We start from the raw sequence: 20,902 nt of genomic DNA on the forward strand, positions 1-20,902 counted from the left end.
TTTAGATCAGTGGTTGTTTCAAAGAACAATGATGCACTGATTGTGGAATTAGTTGGGCTTAAAATCTGTATCCACTGTGGATCCACTATTTTATGTTACATAGCTGAAAACAATCCTCCCAGATGCTAGGTTGAGAAAGAGCTACTGTACATACAGTCTTCTAATTATAAGGTTATGGGTCATTCTAAGACAATTTAGTATATTTTTTAATTCCATTTTGTACTGTTCTGTGCATGAAGCTTTTCACCTACCTCTCCATTTAAGGTTGCTAGTAAAAATATTGTTTTTCTCCACAAATGTTTGTATAAACTAAACAGTTCTCTTGCATGACTTTACTTAATAAGAGGTGAATGGAAAACTATGTAAACCCTAGCCTAGACATTATCCTAGATGATTCTGAAAAGATGTTTTATAAAGTTCATGACTATTACAGATTTTGGGATTTATTTAAAATTTATTATTTCTTTCATGCTAGACCTATCCAAGAACCGGCTGACTGAGATTCCAATTGAAGTGTGTAATTATGTCTCCCTGGAAGTATTAAACTTGTATCACAACTGTATTAAAGTCATTCCAGATGCCATTGCCAGTTTGCAAATGTTAACATACTTAAACCTGAGGTAAGTGTTTTTTTTTCCTGATTCTTTAAAATTAAACTTTTAACTTCCTTTGTATACTCTATCTATCTATCTATCTATCTATCTATCTATCTATCTATCTATCTATCTATCTATCTATCTATCTATCTATCTATCTATCTATCTATCTATCTATCTATCTATCTATCTATCTATCTATCTATAAAAATTCGATTTACTTCTCATAGTCAAACAGACTACTTAAAACAAGTTCCTAAATTAATCTGCAGAAAATATAATCAAGCTTATAAACCTGTTTCTATGTGCAATGAGCACAAGTAGAAAAGAGTCCATATTGTTATAGACTCGTGACTGTTTTTAAATGTGGTTAATATTGTATTTAGTTGATTAAGCATGGTTGTAAGTGTTAGTGTTGATTTCTGCTTTGTGTTCAATACAACTGGGATGAGTTTGGTTTTATGTGAGCATAAAACAGGGTTAAATGTGTTCAGTAAGTGAATGATTAGATATTGCTTCCATACAGAGAATCCATTAATAAGTGAGAATGCATTAATAAGTATGAATAAATAAAAATTGGTGCTTGTTCATTTATGCAAAAACATGTAGCAAACTAAAGCATATAAAATTGTTTAACTACACATATGATAAGGTGGTACTCCTTACTAAACAGAGTAGTCAGACTATAGAAGGCATGAATTCAGGGTTTAGTATGTTGATTAGCTCAGATTAGCTTTAATCACAAAATTAGAGTGCAGGATTTTTTTCTGAACTAGGTGATGTGTCATTCTACAAGGATCACTGCTGACTAGTGTTTGATTGATACTGGCTGACTTTGGTGCCAATATGAGCTTTCACACCTCCGTACTGATACCAAAATGAGAGAGAGAAAGGTTGGAAGCATGCCCTGATTGCAGCGCATTGCCGCACCTGTTTGCAGTGCTGGATGCAGATTAATGTCATACTCAGGACAGAGCGATTTCAAGTTAATGGCCTTGCTCAGGGGCCCAACAGAGTAGAGTCACTTCTGGTATTTATGGGATTTGATCCAGCAACCTTCTGATTGCCGGCACAGATCCCTAGCCTCAGAGTCTCCACTTCCCTGACATTACAATATGCATAAACTGCATTGGGGATTGGCACATTTTAGTATGGTTGTTTGCATTGCACTTTACAGGATCACAATGATGGTCTGTCCATCATATAATGCTGGGAAATCATTCTTTGTCAACTTGTGCTGTGTGAAAATGCCTCACTTGTTAACCCATCAAAATACATTTTAACTTCTTGTTTTAACTGAAAATACTATTTTCGCACCTGTCGAGTTCTGAGACTCTTAAAGACATTGGGATGAAGAAGGGATACTGTAAATGCTTGCATAGATTTGATTCAGTACGTTGTCTCCTTTGGTGCTATAATCCTTTTAATGCTGTTGGGAAATAAGTGCTATTAAATTTCTAAATGCATTTGGAAATATCAACAATTTTTATGTATTGTCTATAGTAAGTAATACAAGCAAATGAACGTACATGATCCTGAAGCTCCTGCTCTCCTTTTAGCATTCAGTGTCATTTCCACCTGTCTCTGCATTGCCTGTCACTAATTGTTATTATTTGGATACATTTATTGGCACAAACTCCACAGAAAAAGGGGAATTAAAAAAGAAAATAGTAGAAGGATGGTAAAGATTAAAGCTATTGTAAAAATATTTGAGTTTCCTCTCAATATAACATAGAAGAGTTCTTTTCTATTGCAAAATGAGTTGAGAAATATGTCCAGCGAATTGGACAGTAAATCATAAGATTGTCTCATTAATTTGTGAAACTGGTTTGAATAAAATCCTGCAGCCACAGTGGTAAACAGAGAAGGAACTTGAGAACCACTGCTGCAGAGTAAGTGACTTTCCATCCATCCATTATCCAACCCGCTATGTTATATATTTACAGTATATATTGACTGACATTATACAGCATTTATTGTTTTTATTCAACACTAGCAAAATACCCGCGCTTCGCAGCGGAGAAGTAGTGTGTTAAAGAGGTTATGAAAAAAAAAGGAAACATTTTAAAAATAACGTAACATGATTGTCAATGTAATTGTGTTGTCATTGTTATGAGTGTTGCTGTGTTTTATATATATAAAATACACACACACACATATAAACATATATATACATATACATATACACATATATATACATATCTACATATATATATATATATATATATATATATATATATATATATATATATATATATATATACAGTGGTGTGAAAAACTATTTGCCCCCTTCCTGATTTCTTATTCTTTTGCATGTTTGTCACACAAAATGTTTCTGATCATCAAACACATTTAACCATTAGTCAAATATAACACAAGTAAACACAAAATGCAGTTTTTAAATGGTGGTTTTTATTATTTAGGGAGAAAAAAAATCCAAACCTACATGGCCCTGTGTGAAAAAGTAATTGCCCCCTTGTTAAAAAATAACCTAACTGTGGTGTATCACACCTGAGTTCAATTTCCATAGCCACCCCCAGGCCTGATTACTGCCACACCTGTTTCAATCAAGAAATCACTTAAATAGGAGCTGCCTGACACAGAGAAGTAGACCAAAAGCACCTCAAAAGCTAGACATCATGCCAAGATCCAAAGAAATTCAGGAACAAATGAGAACAGAAGTAATTGAGATCTATCAGTCTGGTAAAGGTTATAAAGCCATTTCTAAAGCTTTGGGACTCCAGCGAACCACAGTGAGAGCCATTATCCACAAATGGCAAAAAACATGGAACAGTGGTGAACCTTCCCAGGAGTGGCCGGCCGACCAAAATTACCCCAAGAGCGCAGAGACGACTCATCCGAGAGGTCACAAAAGACCCCAGGACAACGTCTAAAGAACTGCAGGCCTCACTTGCCTCAATTAAGGTCAGTGTTCACGACTCCACCATAAGAAAGAGACTGGGCAAAAACGGCCTGCATGGCAGATTTCCAAGACGCAAACCACTGTTAAGCAAAAAGAACATTAGGGCTCGTCTCAATTTTGCTAAGAAACATCTCAATGATTGCCAAGACTTTTGGGAAAATACCTTGTGGACTGATGAGTCAAAAGTTGAACTTTTTGGAAGGCAAATGTCCTGTTACATCTGGCGTAAAAGGAACACAGCATTTCAGAAAAAGAACATCATACCAACAGTAAAATATGGTGGTGGTAGTGTGATGGTCTGGGGTTGTTTTGCTGCTTCAGGACCTGGAAGGCTTGCTGTGATAGATAGAACCATGAATTCTACTGTCTACCAAAAAATCCTGAAGGAGAATGTCCGGCCATCTGTTCGTCAACTCAAGCTGAAGCGATCTTGGGTGCTGCAACAGGACAATGACCCAAAACACACCAGCAAATCCACCTCTGAATGGCTGAAGAAAAACAAAATGAAGACTTTGGAGTGGCCTAGTCAAAGTCCTGACCTGAATCCAATTGAGATGCTATGGCATGACCTTAAAAAGGCGGTTCATGCTAGAAAACCCTCAAATAAAGCTGAATTACAACAATTTTGCAAAGATGAGTGGGCCAAAATTCCTCCAGAGCGCTGTAAAAGACTCATTGCAAGTTATCGCAAACGCTTGATTGCAGTTATTGCTGCTAAGGGTGGCCCAACCAGTTATTAGGTTCAGGGGGCAATTACTTTTTCACACAGGGCCATGTAGGTTTGGATTTTTTTTTCTCCCTAAATAATAAAAACCACCATTTACAAACTGCATTTTGTGTTTACTTGTGTTATATTTGACTAATGGTTAAATGTGTTTGATGATCAGAAACATTTTGTGTGACAAACATGCAAAAGAATAAGAAATCAGGAAGGGGGCAAATAGTTTTTCACACCACTGTACACATCCACATATCAACATATATATATATACACATATATACACACACACACGCTTTATGGGTGATGATTGTTTTACTCTTTTTATCTTTATTTTATTTTATTGTAGAATCAACTCCTATCTGCGCACAGCAGGGCAGCCGTGGGCGGATGCATATGGTGTATTCACTCCATGTTATCGTGCATTGCGCTGTCAGTGGTATTTTGATAAAAGAATTTGAACAACATATAAGAAGCGTATAAATTATTAAACAGTAAAACATTAACATTTAAGAAGTAAAGTTACATGAAGTACTACTGCAGTGCCTTCGGGTATACCTCATTTTTTGTTTGCCCATTACATGCTTAAATGTATACATTTTTTGGTGCACCTACCCGAGAACACGCGACATATAACCAAGCGTGGGAGAAGCATGGATTTTAAACACGCGTTGAGTTCATCTGCTGGTCTCCCTCGTGGAATAACTGGTAATGTTTGACTAAAATGTACAGTGAGTAAAACGACATTACCTCCTATTTTTTTTTTTACGATCTCTGAGATCTTGCTTTTTTCGGTTCAAGGCTTCATAAGCTCTTTTATGTTGTATGGTGTACTTATCCCAAACCATCATCTTTGAATGTTGCAAGACTTTCGCCTTGTATGTAGATCGGGGTAATTACATTCATTGCATTCCTAGTCTGAATCACAATCTGATTGTATGGGTGGTTACCTGGCACTGTAGGGTTGCCACCCGTCCTTTAAAATACGGAATCGTGCCGCGTTTGAGAATGAAATTGCACGTCCCGTTTTGAATCAATACTGGACGGGATTTATCCCGTATTTTTTTTATCATTTTTTTTTTTAAAGCAGCGTCTCATGCAAATCATCCCACACGCATTTTATGAAGATGCCTCCTTTCCTACTTTGGATTGGGTAATACTTGATGTCATCGTTAGTTTGATTGGTGTTTTTAACTGTCCAGTGAGGAGGGCGTGTCTTTTAAGTACAGTCTGCAAAGTGTTGGCACTGAGATGTGGCGTCAGCGCCATAGTTGAAGCCCCTAACGTTGCGGTCAGCAAGTCGGCTAACATCCGCCATGTGCCGTCTTTCAGTTGCGAGAAGCAGATCATAGAATGGTTGAAACTGTTGCCCCTAACGTTGCGCCACGGCGTGTGGTTCGTTTATACCTCGTGTCTTCTCATTAAACTTTTATCTCGCGAATATGTTATTGCAATCCGCAGCGGGAGCGTTTCTATAAACTTAATTGAAACTTACGTTTTACACAGTGCTTTGTTTCCCTTATGAACATGCTTGTATGCTTAACTCGCTCCGTTCTCAATTGTTTAATTAATTTTTTGCTCTTCGCTGTTTGCGGCTGTTCCTCCATTTCCCCCTACTTCGTTCTTTTATCTCGCGAATATGTTATTGCAATCCTTAATGGGAGCGTTTCAATAAACTGATTGAAAATAGTTTTGCATTTACCTTTTTAGTAAAAGGCAAGCTTTTAAGCCTGAGAAATCACCCCGTAAATGCACACGTTTAATTGGACATGTGTTAATATGTATGGTTACACAGTATTAAAAGACAGTGAACAACGTCAGTTACCTTTGTTCCCGCGTTTGATAAAAGGTGAGCTTTTAAGCCTGAGAAATCACCCCGTAAATGCACACGTTTAATTGCACATGTGTTAATATGTATGCTTACACAGTATTAAAAGACAGTCAAAAATTAACGTCATTTACCTTCGTTCCCGCGTGTGACTCGTGCTGTAAATGTCTTCCTTGTTTTTAGTTCACGTGATTACGTAGGAGGCGTGATGACGCGATACGTGACTCCGCCTCCTCCATTACAGTGTATGGACAAAAAATATGTTCCAGTTATGACCATTACGCTTTGAATTTCGAAATGAAACCTGCCTAACTTTTGTAAGTAAGCTGTAAGGAATGAGCCTGCCAAATTTCAGCCTTCCACCTACACGGGAAGTTGGAGAATTAGTGATGAGTGAGTCAGTGAGTCAGTCAGCCAGTCAGTGAGGGCTTTGCCTTTTATTATTATAGATTTCTTTAACTCGTCTCTCCTATATTTTGTATTTTGGTGCCTATATTTAAAACATTCCATTCCTTTTTTTACATTTTTCCTATCCTCTTATTTTCCATTTGATGGCTGTAATGTTTTATTACACCATAATTTCTGTTCAAAAGCTCAAATAACATGTTGTACATGCTGCCTTACTCTAATTTAAACATAGATGGTTTTTCACCATTTTCTATATTTTTGGCCCCTTCTCTTTCAGTGTTTCAGAAAGACTCCCTATGTTTATTTCTTTTAATTTTGATGATTATAACTGACAACTAATGAAAGTCCCAAATTCAGTATCTCGGAAAATTAGAATATCAATTAAGACCTATGCAAAAAAAGGATTTTTAGAAATGTTGGCCAACTGAAAGGTATGAACATGAAAAGTATGAGCATGTACAGCACTCAATATTTAGTTGGGGCGCCTTTGGCCTGGATTACTGCAGCAATGCGGCATGGCATGGAGTCGATCAGTCTGTGGCACTGCTCAGGTGTTATGAGAGCCCATGTTGCTCTGATAGTGGCCTTCAGCTCTTCTGAATTGTTGGGTCTGGCGTATTGCATCTTCCTCTTCACAATACCCCATAGATTTTCTATGGGGTTAAGGTCAGGCAAGTTTGCTGGCCAATCAAGAACAGGGATACCATGGTCCTTAAACCAGATACTGGTAGCTTTGGCACTGTGTGCAGGTGCCAGGTCCTGTTGGAAAATGAAATCTGCATCTCCATAATGTTCGTCAGCAGCAGGAAGCATGAAGTGCTCTAAAACTTCCTGGTAGACGGCTGCGTTGACCTTGGACCTCAGAAAACACAATGGACCAACACCAGCAGATGATATGGCACCCCAAACCATCACTGACTGTGGAAACTTTACACTGGACCTCAAGCAACATGGATTCTGTGCCTCTCCTCTCTTCCTCCAGACTCTGGGACCTTGATTTCCAAAGGAAATGCAAAATTTACTTTCATCAGAGAACATAACTTTGGACCACTCAGCAGCAGTCCAAAGGCAAGACGCTTCTGACGCTGTCTCTTGTTCAAGAGTGGCTTGACAAAAGGAATGCGACAGCTGAAACCCATGTCTTGCATACGTGTGTGCGTGGTGGTTCTTGAAGCACTGACTCCAGCTGCAGTCCACTCTTTGTGAATCTCCCCCACATTTTTGAATGGGTTTTGTTTCACAATCCTCTCCAGGGTACGGTTATCCCTATTGCTTGTACACTTTTTTCTACCACATCTTGTCCTTCCCTTCGCCTCTCTATTAATGTGCTTGGACACAGAGCTCTGTGAACAGCCAGCCTCTTTAGCAATGACCTTTTGTGTCTTGCCCTCCTTGTGCAAGGTGCCAATGGTCGTCTTTTGGACAACTGTCAAGTCAGCAGTCTTCCCTACAGTGTAGCCTACAGGACTAGACTGAGAGACCATTTAATGGCTTTTGCAGGTGTTTTGAGTTAATTAGCTGATTAGAGTGTGGCACCAGGTGTCTTCAATTTTGAACCTTTTCACAATATTCTAATTTTCCGAGATACTGAATTTGGGACTTTCATTAGTTGTCAGTTATAATCATCAAAATTAAAAGAACTAAACATTTGAAATACATCAGTCTGTGTGTAATGAATGAATCTAATATACAAGTTTCACTTTTTGAATGGAATCTATAATAATAAAAGGCAAAGCCCTCACTGACTGACTGACTGACTCACTGACTCACTCATCACTAATTCTCCAACTTCCCGTGTAGGTGGAAGGCTGAAATTTGGCAGGCTCATTCCTTACAGCTTACTTACAAAAGTTAGGCAGGTTTCATTTCGAAATTCAAAGCGTAATGGTCATAACTGGAACATATTTTTTGTCCATACACTGTAATGGAGGAGGCGGAGTCACGTATCGTGTCATCACGCCTCCTACATAATCACGTGAACTAAAAACAAGGAAGAGATTTACAGCACGAGTCACACGCGGGAACGAAGGTAAATGACGTTAATTTTTGACTGTCTTTTAATACTGTGTAAGCATACATATTAACACATGTGCAATTAAACGTGTGCATTTACGGGGTGATTTCTCAGGCTTAAAAGCTCGCCTTTTACTAAAAAGGTAAATGCAAAACTATTTTCAATCGGTTTATTGAAACGCTCCCGTTAAGGATTGCAATAACATATTCGCGAGATAAAAGAACGAAGTAGGGGGAAATGGAGGAAGAGCCGCGAACAGCTAAGAGCAAAAAATTAATTAAACAATTGAGAACGGAGCGAGTTAAGCATACAAGCATGTTCATAAGGGAAAGAAAGCACGGTGTAAAACGTAACTTTAAATTAAGTTTATAGAAACGCTCCTGCTGCGGATTGCAATAACATATTCGCGAGATAAAAGTTTAATGAGAACACACGAGGTATAAACGAACCACACGCCGTGGCGCAACGTTAGGGGCAACAGTTTCAACCATTCTATGATCTGCTTCTCGCAACTGAAAGACGGCACATGGCGGATGTTAGCCGACTTGCTGACCGCAACGTTAGGGGCTTCAACTATGGCGCTGACGCCACATCTCAGTGCCAACACTTTGCAGACTGTACTTAAAAGACACGCCCTCCTCACTGGACAGTTAAAAACACCAATCAAACTAACGATGACATCAAGTATTACCCAATCAAAAGTAGGAAAGGAGGCATCTTCATAAAATGCGTGTGGGATAATTTGCATGAGACGCTGCTTTAAAAAAAAAAAATGATAAAAAAAATACGGGATAAATCCCGTCCAGTATTGATTCAAAACGGGACGCGCAATTTCATTCTCAAACGCGGCACGATTCCGTATTTTAAAGGACGGGTGGCAACCCTACAGTGCCAGGTAACCACCCATACAATCAGATTGTGATTCAGACTAGGAATGCAATGAATGTAATTACCCCGATCTACATACAAGGCGAAAGTCTTGCAACATTCAAAGATGATGGTTTGGGATAAGTACACCATACAACATAAAAGAGCTTATGAAGCCTTGAACCGAAAAAAGCAAGATCTCAGAGATCGTAAAAAAAAAAATACGAGGTAATGTCGTTTTACTCGCTGTAGATTTTAGTCAAACATTACCAGTTATTCCACGAGGGAGACCAGCAGATGAACTCAACGCGTGTTTAAAATCCATGCTTCTCCCACGCTCGGTTATATGTCGCGTGTTCTCCGGTAGGTGCACCAAAAAATGTATACATTTAAGCATGTAATGGGCAAACAAAAAATGAGGTATACCCGAAGGCACTGCAGTAGTACTTAATGTAACTTTACTTCTTAAATGTTAATGTTTTACTGTTTAATAATTTATACGCTTCTTATATGTTGTTCAAATTCTTTTATCAAAATACCACTGACAGCGCAATGCACGATAACATGGAGTGAATACACCATACGCATCCGCCCACGGCTGCCCTGCTGTGCGCAGATAGGAGTTGATTCTACAATAAAATAAAATAAAGATAAAAAGAGTAAAACAATCATCACCCATAAAGCGGATAGTAGACGTGACGTACTATATGTGTACCACATTTCAAGTGTATAGGTGAAACGGTTTGCGAGCTACAGGTCATTTAAAATCCTGGACAGACACACAAATTGCCACGGTAGCAAATTACAGAACAAGATTTTACTGTTTAATAATTTATATTTATATGAAATGTGCTTCTTATATATTACTTCATATTCTCATATGATAATGATGTTAATGTTTATATTGATTTCTGTGTTATTAAAACTGCATGTATGTGTGTATATGTATATATATATATACTAGCAAAATACCCGCGCTTCGCAGCGGAGAAGTACTGTGTTAAAGAGGTTATGAAAAAAAAAAGGAAACATTTTAAAAATAACGTAACATGATTGTCAATGAAAGCCCGTTTCAGTCAGTAAGTCTTATGTGTGTCTTTATGTATGTGTGTATATATATGTAGATGTGTATATGTAGATATGTATATATATGTATATGTATATAAATGTTTATGTGTGTGTGTATATTATATATATAATATATATATATATATATATATATATATATATATATATATATATATATATATATAAAAGACAGCAACAGTTATAACAATGACAACACAATTACATTGACAATCATGTTACGTTATTTTTAAAATGTTTCCTTTTTTTTTCATAACCTCTTTAACACAGTACTTCTCCGCTGCGAAGCGCGGGTATTTTGCTAGTTACTGAAATAAATCAACTTTGTCATGATATTCTAATTTTATGGCCAGCACCTGTATATACAGTACTGTGCAAAAGTTTTAGGCAGGTGTGAAAAAATGCTGTAAACAAAGAATGCTTTCAGAAATATAAATAATGATTGTTTATTGTTATCAATTTACAAAATGCAAAGTGAGCGAACAAAAGAAAAATCTAAATCAAATCAATATTTGGTGTTACTACCTTTTGCCTTCAAAGTAGCATCAATTCTTATAGGTACACTTGCACAAAGTCAGGGATTTTGTAGGATTATAGTCAGGTGTATGATCAACCAATTATACCAAACAGGTGCTAATGATCATCAATGTCACACGTAGGTTGAAACACAGTCATTAACTGAAACAGAAACAGTTGTGTAGGAGGCTTAAAACTGGGTGAGGAACAGCCAAACTCTGCTACCAAGGTGAGGTTGTGGAAGACAGTTTCATGTCATGGCAAGATTGAGCACAGCAACAAGACACAAGGTAGTTATACTGCATCAGCAAGGTCTCTCCCAGACAAAGATTTCAAAGCAGACTGGGGTTTCAAGATGTGCTGTTCAAGCTCTTTTGAAGAAGCACAAAGAAACGGGCAACGTTGAGGATCATAGACGCAGTGGTCGGCCAAGGAAACTTAGTGCAGCAGATGAAAGACACATCAAGCTTATTACCCTTCGAAATCAGAAGATGTCCAGCAGTGCCATCAGCTCAGAACTGGCAGAAACCAGTGGGACCCAGGTACACCTATCTACTGTCCGGAGAAGTCTGGCCAGAAGTGGTCTTCATGGAAGAGTTGCAGCCAAAAAGCCATACCTCCGACATGGAAACAAGGCCAAGCGACTCAAGTATGCACGAAAACATAGGAACTGGGGTGCAGAAAAATGGCAGCAGGTGCTCTGGACTGATGAGTCAAAATTTGAAATATTTGGCTGTAGCAGAAGGCAGTTTGTTCGTCGAAGGTCTGGAGAGCGGTACAATGAGTGTCTGCAGGCAACAGTGAAGCATGGTGGAGGTTCCTTGAACGTTTGGGGCTGCATTTCTGCAAATGGAGTTGGAGATTTGGTCAGGATTAATGGTGTTCTCAATGCTGAGAAATACAGGCAGATACTTATCCATCATGCAATACCATCAGGGAGGCGTATGATTGGCCCCAAATTTATTCTGCATCAGGACAATGACCCCAAACATACAGCCAAAGTCATTAAGAACTATCTTCAGCGTAAAGAAGAACAAGAAGTCCTGGAAGTGATGGTATGGCCCCCACAGAGCCCTGATCTCAACATCATCGAGTGTGTCTGGGATTACATGAAGAGACAGAAGGATGTGAGGAAGATCTGTGGTTAGTTCTCCAAGATGTTTGGAACAACCTACCAGCCGAGTTCCTTCAAAAACTGTGTGCAAGTGTACCTAGAAGAATTGATGCTGTTTTGAAGGCAAAGGGTGGTCACACCAAATATTGGTTTGATTTAGATTTCTCTTTTGTTCATTCACTGCATTTTGTTGATTGATGAAAATAAATGATTAACACTTCCATTTTTGAAAGCATTATTTGTTTACAGCATTTTTGCACACCTGCCTAAAACTTTTGCACAGTACTCTATATATGAATATGTAAGTATCTCTCTCTCTCTCTCTCTCTCTCTCTCTCTCTCTCTCTCTCTATATATATATATATATATATATATATATATATATATATATATGTATATATATATGTATATATATATGTATATATATATATATATATATATATATATATATGTATATATATATGTATATATATATATATATATATATATATATATATATATATATATATGTATATGTATATATATATATATATATATATATATATATATATATATATATATATATGTATATATGTATATATGTGTGTGTGTATATATATATATATATATATATATATATATATATATATATATATAATATAGAGAGAGAGAGAGAGAGAGATATATGTATGTATGTATGTATAGGTGCCATTAATACAGGTAACGAGTGGAGCACAGAGGAACCTCTTACAGAAGAAGTTACAGGTCTGTGAGAGCCAGAAATCTTGCTTGTGGTGTAGGTGACCAAATACTTTTTTTCCCACCATAATTTGCAAATAAATTCTTCAAAAATCAGACAATGTGATTTTCTGGATTTTTTTTTCTCATTTTGTCTCTCATAGTTGAGGTATACCTATGATGAAAATTACAGGCCTTTCTCATCTTCTTAAGTGGGAGAACTTGCACAATTGGTGGCTGACTAAATACTTTTTTGCCCCACTGTGTGTATATATATATATATATATATATATATATATATATATATATATATATATATATATATATATATATACATACAGTTTGTACGGTCTGGAAAGGATTAATTGTATTTACATACAATTCTATGGGAGAAATTACATCGGGTCACGACCAAATTGGGTTACGACCAGAGTTTTGGAACGAATTATGGTCGTGACCCGAGGTTCCACTGTATATATGTGTATATATATATATATATATATATATAGTGGTGGTCAGCTGAGGGCTTATGCCCAGCCTGGAAGGACTGGGAGAGGGATTATTCCTTCCCCGGTCTGTATGTGGGCCACGGGAACCGAACATGGAAGCTCAACCCTATTGGGGCCCGTGGCCCACCACAAGGGGGTGCCGGGAGGGTTGAGGAGCCCTGGATGTCAGCACTTCCGCCACACCTGGAAGTGCTGCCAGAAGGAATACCAGGGACACCCAGAGTGCTTCTAGGTGCTCATTCAGCACTTCTGCCACACCAGGAAGTCCTGCAGGTAGATCGTCAGAGGGCACCTGGAGCACATCTGGGTGGATATAAAAGAGGTTGCCTTCCTCCAGTCGAGAGCCGGAGTCGGGAGGAAGAAGACAATGCTCGGGAGAGAGAAGCAGAGGTGGTGAAGGAAGGATCATTCAGAGGCGCGGACTTAAGAAGGGTGTTTGGTGCAGGGGACACTGTGTTGTGTGCGGGAGAATTCTGTAAATAAACCGTGTGTAGTTTGGAACTGCCAGTGTCTGGTTGTTGGTGCATAAGCCGCCAGCCACAATATATATATATATATATATATATACATATGCGTGTGTGTGTGTATATACGAGGAAACTCAAAAGAATATCACAATGCTGGCCTCACTCACTCACAACTGTAAACCTACTTTCACCCACCCCTCTATGTGCGTTTGTGTATGTATATAAACTATGTGAGAGTAACACCGCCCTTTCTAATTAATACCCAATTGCATGTAAAGAAAGTATAATGTACATAGACATTATTATCTGATAATATTATTGTACCTTAGATAAATATGCAATAAAATTAAGTGATTTCTTCCTCGTGCTTCTCTTGAAGTGTAACTTAACATTCAGTTGCTGTATTTCACTTTGCTTTTTCATTTTTGTCTCTTTCAGCCGAAATCAACTCTCAGCACTGCCAGTGTGCTTGTGTGGTCTTCCACTGAAAGTCCTAATAGCAAGTAACAATAAACTATGTACATTGCCAGAAGAACTTGGCCATTTAAAGGACTTAATGGAATTGGTATGTAAATCATTGGAGGCCTCTACTTTTTGAGGGTTTCTACTTGTGTTCCAATTGTATACTGACATAACTCAGAATAAACTTGAGTTGAGTTTTATAGTTACAGTATGTGTATGAGTTATTCCTTAGTATATACTGTATATATAGTGACTACCAGGGCACGTACAGCCGCCCTATCTCTGACACAGAGAGGCAGGACACGGTTTATTTGTTCAGAACACAGTCCAGCACAAGCCCTTTTTCCAACAGTCCTTCCTCCTCCACTCCTCCTCAAGAGCTTTGTCCACTTTCTTTAGACTCGGGTCATCGAGTGGGGGTGACTGGCTCCTTTTATAGGGCAACCAGTAGGGATCCAGATGCTCAACAAGCTTCTTCCAGCAGCACTTCTGGGTGTGGCGTTAGTGCTGCCTAATAGAGCCCTATAAAAGTCCATGTGCCCCTGGGCATCAGCCACGGGCCCCAGCAGGGTTGACCTTCCATGCTCATAACCCATGGCCCTGCTGTAAGCTAAGTGGGCTGCCCTCAGTCGGTCTGGGGGAGAAACAGTCTTGAAAATATGCTCTCCCCCGGTCCTTCCATACTCAGGGTGTTCCAGCTGTCCACAAAAATAAATATATATATGTACAGTGCATCCAGAATGTATTCACAGCGCATCACTTTTTCCACCTCTTGTTATGTTACAGCCGTATTCCTAAATGGATTAAATTCATTTTTTTCCTCAGAATTCCACACACAACACCCCATAATGACAGCGTGAAAAAAGTTTACTTGAGGTTTTTGCAAATTTATTAAAAATAAAAAAACTGAGAAATCACATGTACATGAGTATTTATCTAGATATACATATATATACTTATACACATCCACATATACATATATATATATACATATTCAAATTTACATATCTACATATATATATACATATAAATATAGACATACATATATACATACATTCATACATTCACATATATATATATATATATATAATATATGTATATATATACTGTATATATACATATCTACTTATTGGCTCCTGTATTTAGGATATAGCGGGTTGGATAATGGATGGATGGACATTTGTATGCATAGCCCTATTTGCCCGTTTTCGTTTTTTTTTCTTTCTTCAGTAATATTTCAGCAAACCCGGAGCTTGTCAGTTCAAATCCTGGTACTGACACCACTGTGTGACCCTGAGGAAGTCACTTCACCTGCCTGTGCTGCAAAAAACAAAAGTAATATAACAAATTGTACCTCAGATGTTGCAAGTTGCTGGAATAAAGGCATAAGTAAAATAGATAAATATGTATTATACACATAGGAACTATTAATTTTTTTTCAGTTAAGTCATCTGCAGCAAACCTTTATAAATGAGGGTTTCTCCTTTTTAGATAGTGCAAACTGTTTCTTCTTCATTGACGTTTTCTCTTGGAGAGCTTTTTTCATTTCATTGAAAATTAAAGCAGCAGCTGCCAAAATATGTAGCCTTCTTATTAATTTTTGAACATTGTGTAAAACAAATGTATAAAGTAACATAAAAGGTTTAAATACTGGTTATCCTTTTACACTAAAATATTACTAAAGAGATACAAAAAAAGTAAAATGCATATGTTCTTTTTCTTTAAGGAGATTAAATATTACTGAAGAAAGAAAAAAAAACTAAAACAGCCAAATGGGGCTATGCATACAAACTTAAAAGGTTTAAATAAAACAGAAATATACACTTTTATTTTTACTTCCTTAACTTGTGGAGGGTGTATCCTGTAGCAAAGCCCTAACTTTTTTCGTGAAAGCCCGTTTCAGTCAATAAGTCTTAAACACAGGTGTAAAGATATTGACAATAAGCTACGCAAACCCACCAAGACATGGAATCGTTAAAATCAAGTATCATTACATCTTCCTTTCTTAAAGAGAAGTAAGGCAATACTTATAAGCTTACATATATATATATATATATATATATATGACATACATACATATATATCCATCCATCCATTGTCCAACCCGCTGAATCCGAACACAGGGTCACGGGGGTCTGCTGGAGCCAATCCCAGCCAACACAGGGCACAAGGCAGGAAACAATCCTGGGCAGGGTGCCAACCCACCGCAGGACACACACAAACACATCCACACACCAAGCACACACTAGGGCCAATTTAGAATCGCCAATCCACCTAACCTGCATGTCTTTGGAATGTGGGAGGAAACCGGAGCGCCCGGAGGAAACCCACGTAGACACGGGGAGAACATGCAAACTCCACGCAGGGAGGACCCGGGAATCGAACCCAGGTCCCCAGATCTCCCAACTGCGAGGCAGCAGCGCCACCCACTGCGCCACCGTACCGCCCACATACATATATATATATATATATATATATATATATATATATATATATATATATATCTATATCTATATATGTATATCTATATCTCTATATACATCTATATATATATATATATATATATATATATATATATATATATATATATATATATACAGTAATCCCTCCTCCATTGCAGGGGTTGCGTTCCAGAGCCACCCGCGAAATAAGAAAATCCGTGAAGTAGAAACCATATGTTTATATGGCTATTTTTATATTGTCATGCTTGGGTCACAGATTTGCGCTGAAACACAGGAGGTTGTAGAGAGACAGGAACGTTATTCAAATACTGTAAACAAACATTTGTCTCTTTTTCAAAAGTTTAAACTGTGCTCCATGACAAGACAGAAATGACATTTCCGTCTCACAATTAAAAGAATGCAAACATATCTTCCTCTTCAAAGGAGTGCGCGTCAGGAGCAGTGACTGTCAGAAAGATAGAGAGCAAAGCAAACAAATCAATAGGGCTGTTTGGCTTTTAAGTATGCGAAGCACCCCGGCACAAAGCTGTTGAAGGCGGCAGCTCACACCCCCTCCGTCAGGAGCAGACAAAGAGAGAGAGAGAGACAGAGAAAAACAAACATCAAAAATCAATATGTGCCCTTCGACTTTTAAGTATGCGAAGCACCGTGCAGCATGTCGCTTCAGGAAGCAGCTGCACAGAAGATAGCAACGTGAAGATAATCTTTTAGCATTTTTAGACTAGCGTCCCTATCGTCTAGGTGTGCAAACAGCCCCCCTGCTCAATCCCCCTACATCAGGATCAGAGAAAGTCAGCGCAAGAGAGAGAGAGAAAAGTAAGTTGGGTTTCTTCTCAGCCATCTGCCAATAGCGTCCCTTGTATGAAATCAACTGGGCAAACCAACTGAGGAAGCATGTACAAGAAATTAAAAGACCCATTGTCCGCAGAAATCCGCAAACCAGCAAAAAATCCGCGATATATATTTAAATATGCTTACATATAAAATCCGCGATAGAGTGAAGCCGCGAAAGGCGGAGCGCGATATAGCGAGGGATTACTGTATATATATATATATATATATATATATATATATGTATGTATGTATGTATGTATGTATGTATGTATGTATATGTATATATATATATATATATATATATATATATATATATATATAGATATATATATATATATATATATATAGATCTATATCTAAATCCCCACGAAGTACTGCTTTTAAATTTTTATTAAGAAGAAAAGCTTTTTAAATTGAGGGAAAATATCCCAATAACAATTTGTTAAGGATCTGTTTTTTTGTGAAGCAGCCTTAACACAGCTTTTCCGCTGTTTTATAAACGAACGCCATATAAGGTCTTCCTTTTTCCTTGCTTCGCCAAGGAAGGAGCCTTTTTATTAAATCCAACGGTTCTTCGCTTTTTTTTTTGTTTGTTTATTACGATTGTTATAGTTCTGTTTGTATACGACGTTGTCAGTTCAGCACTCCGGTTGTAATATGACCAAGCCGTGCAAGCTTACTGTTAAGAATGCAACGTATAGTTGTACATGAGAAAAGCAATCTTGCCTCAAATCAATGGCAACCTTTTGTAGGTCTATGAACTTAATTTAAACTTTAGGTTTACACTGTGCTTTCTTTCCGAAGTAACTGCACTCATGAATATGTCTGTATGCGTCAGTCGCTCAAATCCCCGCGCTTCGCACCGGCGAAGTACTGCTTTTAAATTTTTATTAAGAAGAAAAGAAAACCTTTTAAAATTGAGGGAAAATATACCAATAACAGTTTGTTAAGGATCTGTTTTTTTGTGAAGCTGCCTTCACTCGAGTGATCACTTCGAGCTGACTTGCTGGCTAACCATAAGTGTTACCTGGTAGGTAACCACCCATACAATCAGATTGTGAATCAGTCTACGAATGCCGTGAATGTAATTACCCCGATCTACATGCTGTCAAATAAACGAACCACATGCCGTGGCGCAATTTTAGGGGCTTCGCCTCTAGCGCTGACGTCCGAGGTTCGATTCCCGTAAGGGAGTGAAGTGAGTGGGTGGTTACCTACCAGGTAACGCTTATGGTTGGCCAGCAAGTCAGGTAACATCAGCCACGGTGCCTTCAGTTGTGAGAAGCAGATCATAGAATGGATGAAAATAGTTTACTGTCAAATAATGCAAAGAGTACGCGACACGTCTTTCCCCCTTATTCTTCGCTCATCAGACGTACACACTCACTGCACTCGCTTACGGTAATCGAACCTCGGACGTCCGCGCTAGAGGGGCTTCGCAGCGGTGAAGTATTGCTTTTAAATTTTAATTAAGAAGAAAAGAAAACCTTTTTAAATTAAGTCTTAAAAAGAGGTGTAAAGATATTGACAATAAGCTACGCAAACCCACCAAGACATGCAATCGTTTAAATCAAGGCGCGAGTCGAAAAACACCATCCCATAATATTAGTTAACGATTAACACATTTCTATATGTATTGTAAGCATACAATACAACTGATAATATGTTGCGCTTAATTATCTGGTGTACCGACATTTTTGCTCGTTTAACGGCTGAAATCTAACGTGGTTTGTGCCCTTCAGAATGAAAAGAGTTTGCATTTACCTTTTTAATAAAAGGCGAGCTTTTAAGCCTGAGAAATCACCCCGTAAATGCACACGTTTAATTGCACGTGTTAATATGTATGCTTACACAGTATTAAAAGACACTCAACAATTACACAGTATTAAAAGACACTCAACAATTAACGTCATTTACCTTCGTTCCCGCGTTTGACTCGTGCTGTAAATCTCTTCCTCGTTTTCAGTTCACGTGATTACGTAGGAGGCGTAATACATGATGACGCGATACGTGACTCCGCCTCCTCCATTAGAGTATATGGACAAAAAACAGGTTCCAGTTATGACCATTATGCGTAGAATTTCGAAATGAAACCTGCCTAACTTTTGTAAGTAAGCTGTAAGGAATGAGCCTGCCAAATTTCAGCCTTCCACCTACACGGGAAGTTGGACAATTAGTGATGAGTGAGTCAGTCAGTCAGTCAGTGAGTCAGTCAGTGAGGGCTTTGCCTTTTATTAGTATAGATATATATATATATATATATATATATATATATATATATATATATATATATATATATATGTGTGTGTGTGTATTTATATATGTGTATTATAATATATATGTGCCATAGGTCTGATCATGATCTGATATTTGGAGAGGAATAGGAGAATAGAGGGAGAAGAATGAGTGAAAAATGTAGAGTACCTAAGGAGGAGGTACAGTAAGTGGGAAGCCAGTAATTAATTGTAACTATCAGAATGTTTCCATATAAAATGAGAAAGGATTTCCATTACAGGGAACTTCTTTTGTGTTTCAAGAGATGGAGAATATAAAAGTGAAAATAATGGGGGAAAGAGAATCACTTTGGAAAGAAGAGAGAGAATTTATAATACCAGTTCCAAGATCGGTTTGGTAATGCATGTTGATCTATTCTGGAGTACAAGAAAGCAGCAAAGGAGTGGCTGTCAATTTAATCAAAAATGTGTGAAGTCACTGGCCTACCACCATGTCCACTAGGAGTACATTCAGCTAAACAGTAATAATCTAATTGTATGCCCCAAATGAGCAGCAAAGTAAGAGGAGAAAAAAATACTGCTATAAAGAAGTAAAGAAAGTAATTAAACTGAATAAGATGTTTATAGATAAGTTTATAATTATGGAAGATTTTAATGCTAAAGTAGGAAATAGAAGGGTCGAGAGTGTCATTGGACTTTTTTAAAGGCAGTAGAATTGACAATGGAGCAAAGTTGGTAGAGTTTTCAAGAAGTATTATGTGGTAGTCATAAACATTTAGTACCAGCAGAAAGAGAGTGGACGACATACAATGATATCACCAAAAGGCATTAAAATAAACCAGACTGATTACATATTGGTACTTTAAAGATTTAGGAATAGCATAAGAGACTTGAAAGTAAGAAAACTGAAAGAGGTGAGATCAAAAAATATAGAGTAAAGCAAGATTTAGGAAGAAGTATGATATGCTGATGACAGGTGAGGAAGAGATGGAAAGAATATATGGGGAGGAAGTAATGAAATTGATTGGTAGATTGCAGAAGAATAAAGCAGCTAGAGATGATGGGATATCAGCAGTTTCTACAGGTAATATGGGAAGACAGAACGAGAAGTACGAAAAGATTGATAAATATATGAAATAGCAACAATC

The 20,902-nt window shown here is 37.7% G+C and overlaps 1 protein-coding gene across 5 annotated transcripts in view; it reads left to right on the forward strand.

The window, feature by feature from the left end:
- Positions 1-20,902, forward strand: part of lrch1 (leucine-rich repeats and calponin homology (CH) domain containing 1) — a 397,155-nt gene that overhangs the window by 221,427 nt on the left and 154,826 nt on the right. For all 5 annotated transcript variants that reach the window (XM_051927322.1, XM_051927326.1, XM_051927324.1 and 2 more), the window contains exon 3: positions 14,201-14,327. In XM_051927322.1, the coding sequence (XP_051783282.1) occupies positions 14,201-14,327 (127 nt within the window). The remainder of the gene's footprint in view (positions 1-14,200; positions 14,328-20,902) is intronic.

The sequence above is a fragment of the Erpetoichthys calabaricus genome, chromosome 4, assembly GCF_900747795.2.
Source record: "Erpetoichthys calabaricus chromosome 4, fErpCal1.3, whole genome shotgun sequence".
Lineage (NCBI taxonomy): Eukaryota > Metazoa > Chordata > Cladistia > Polypteriformes > Polypteridae > Erpetoichthys > Erpetoichthys calabaricus.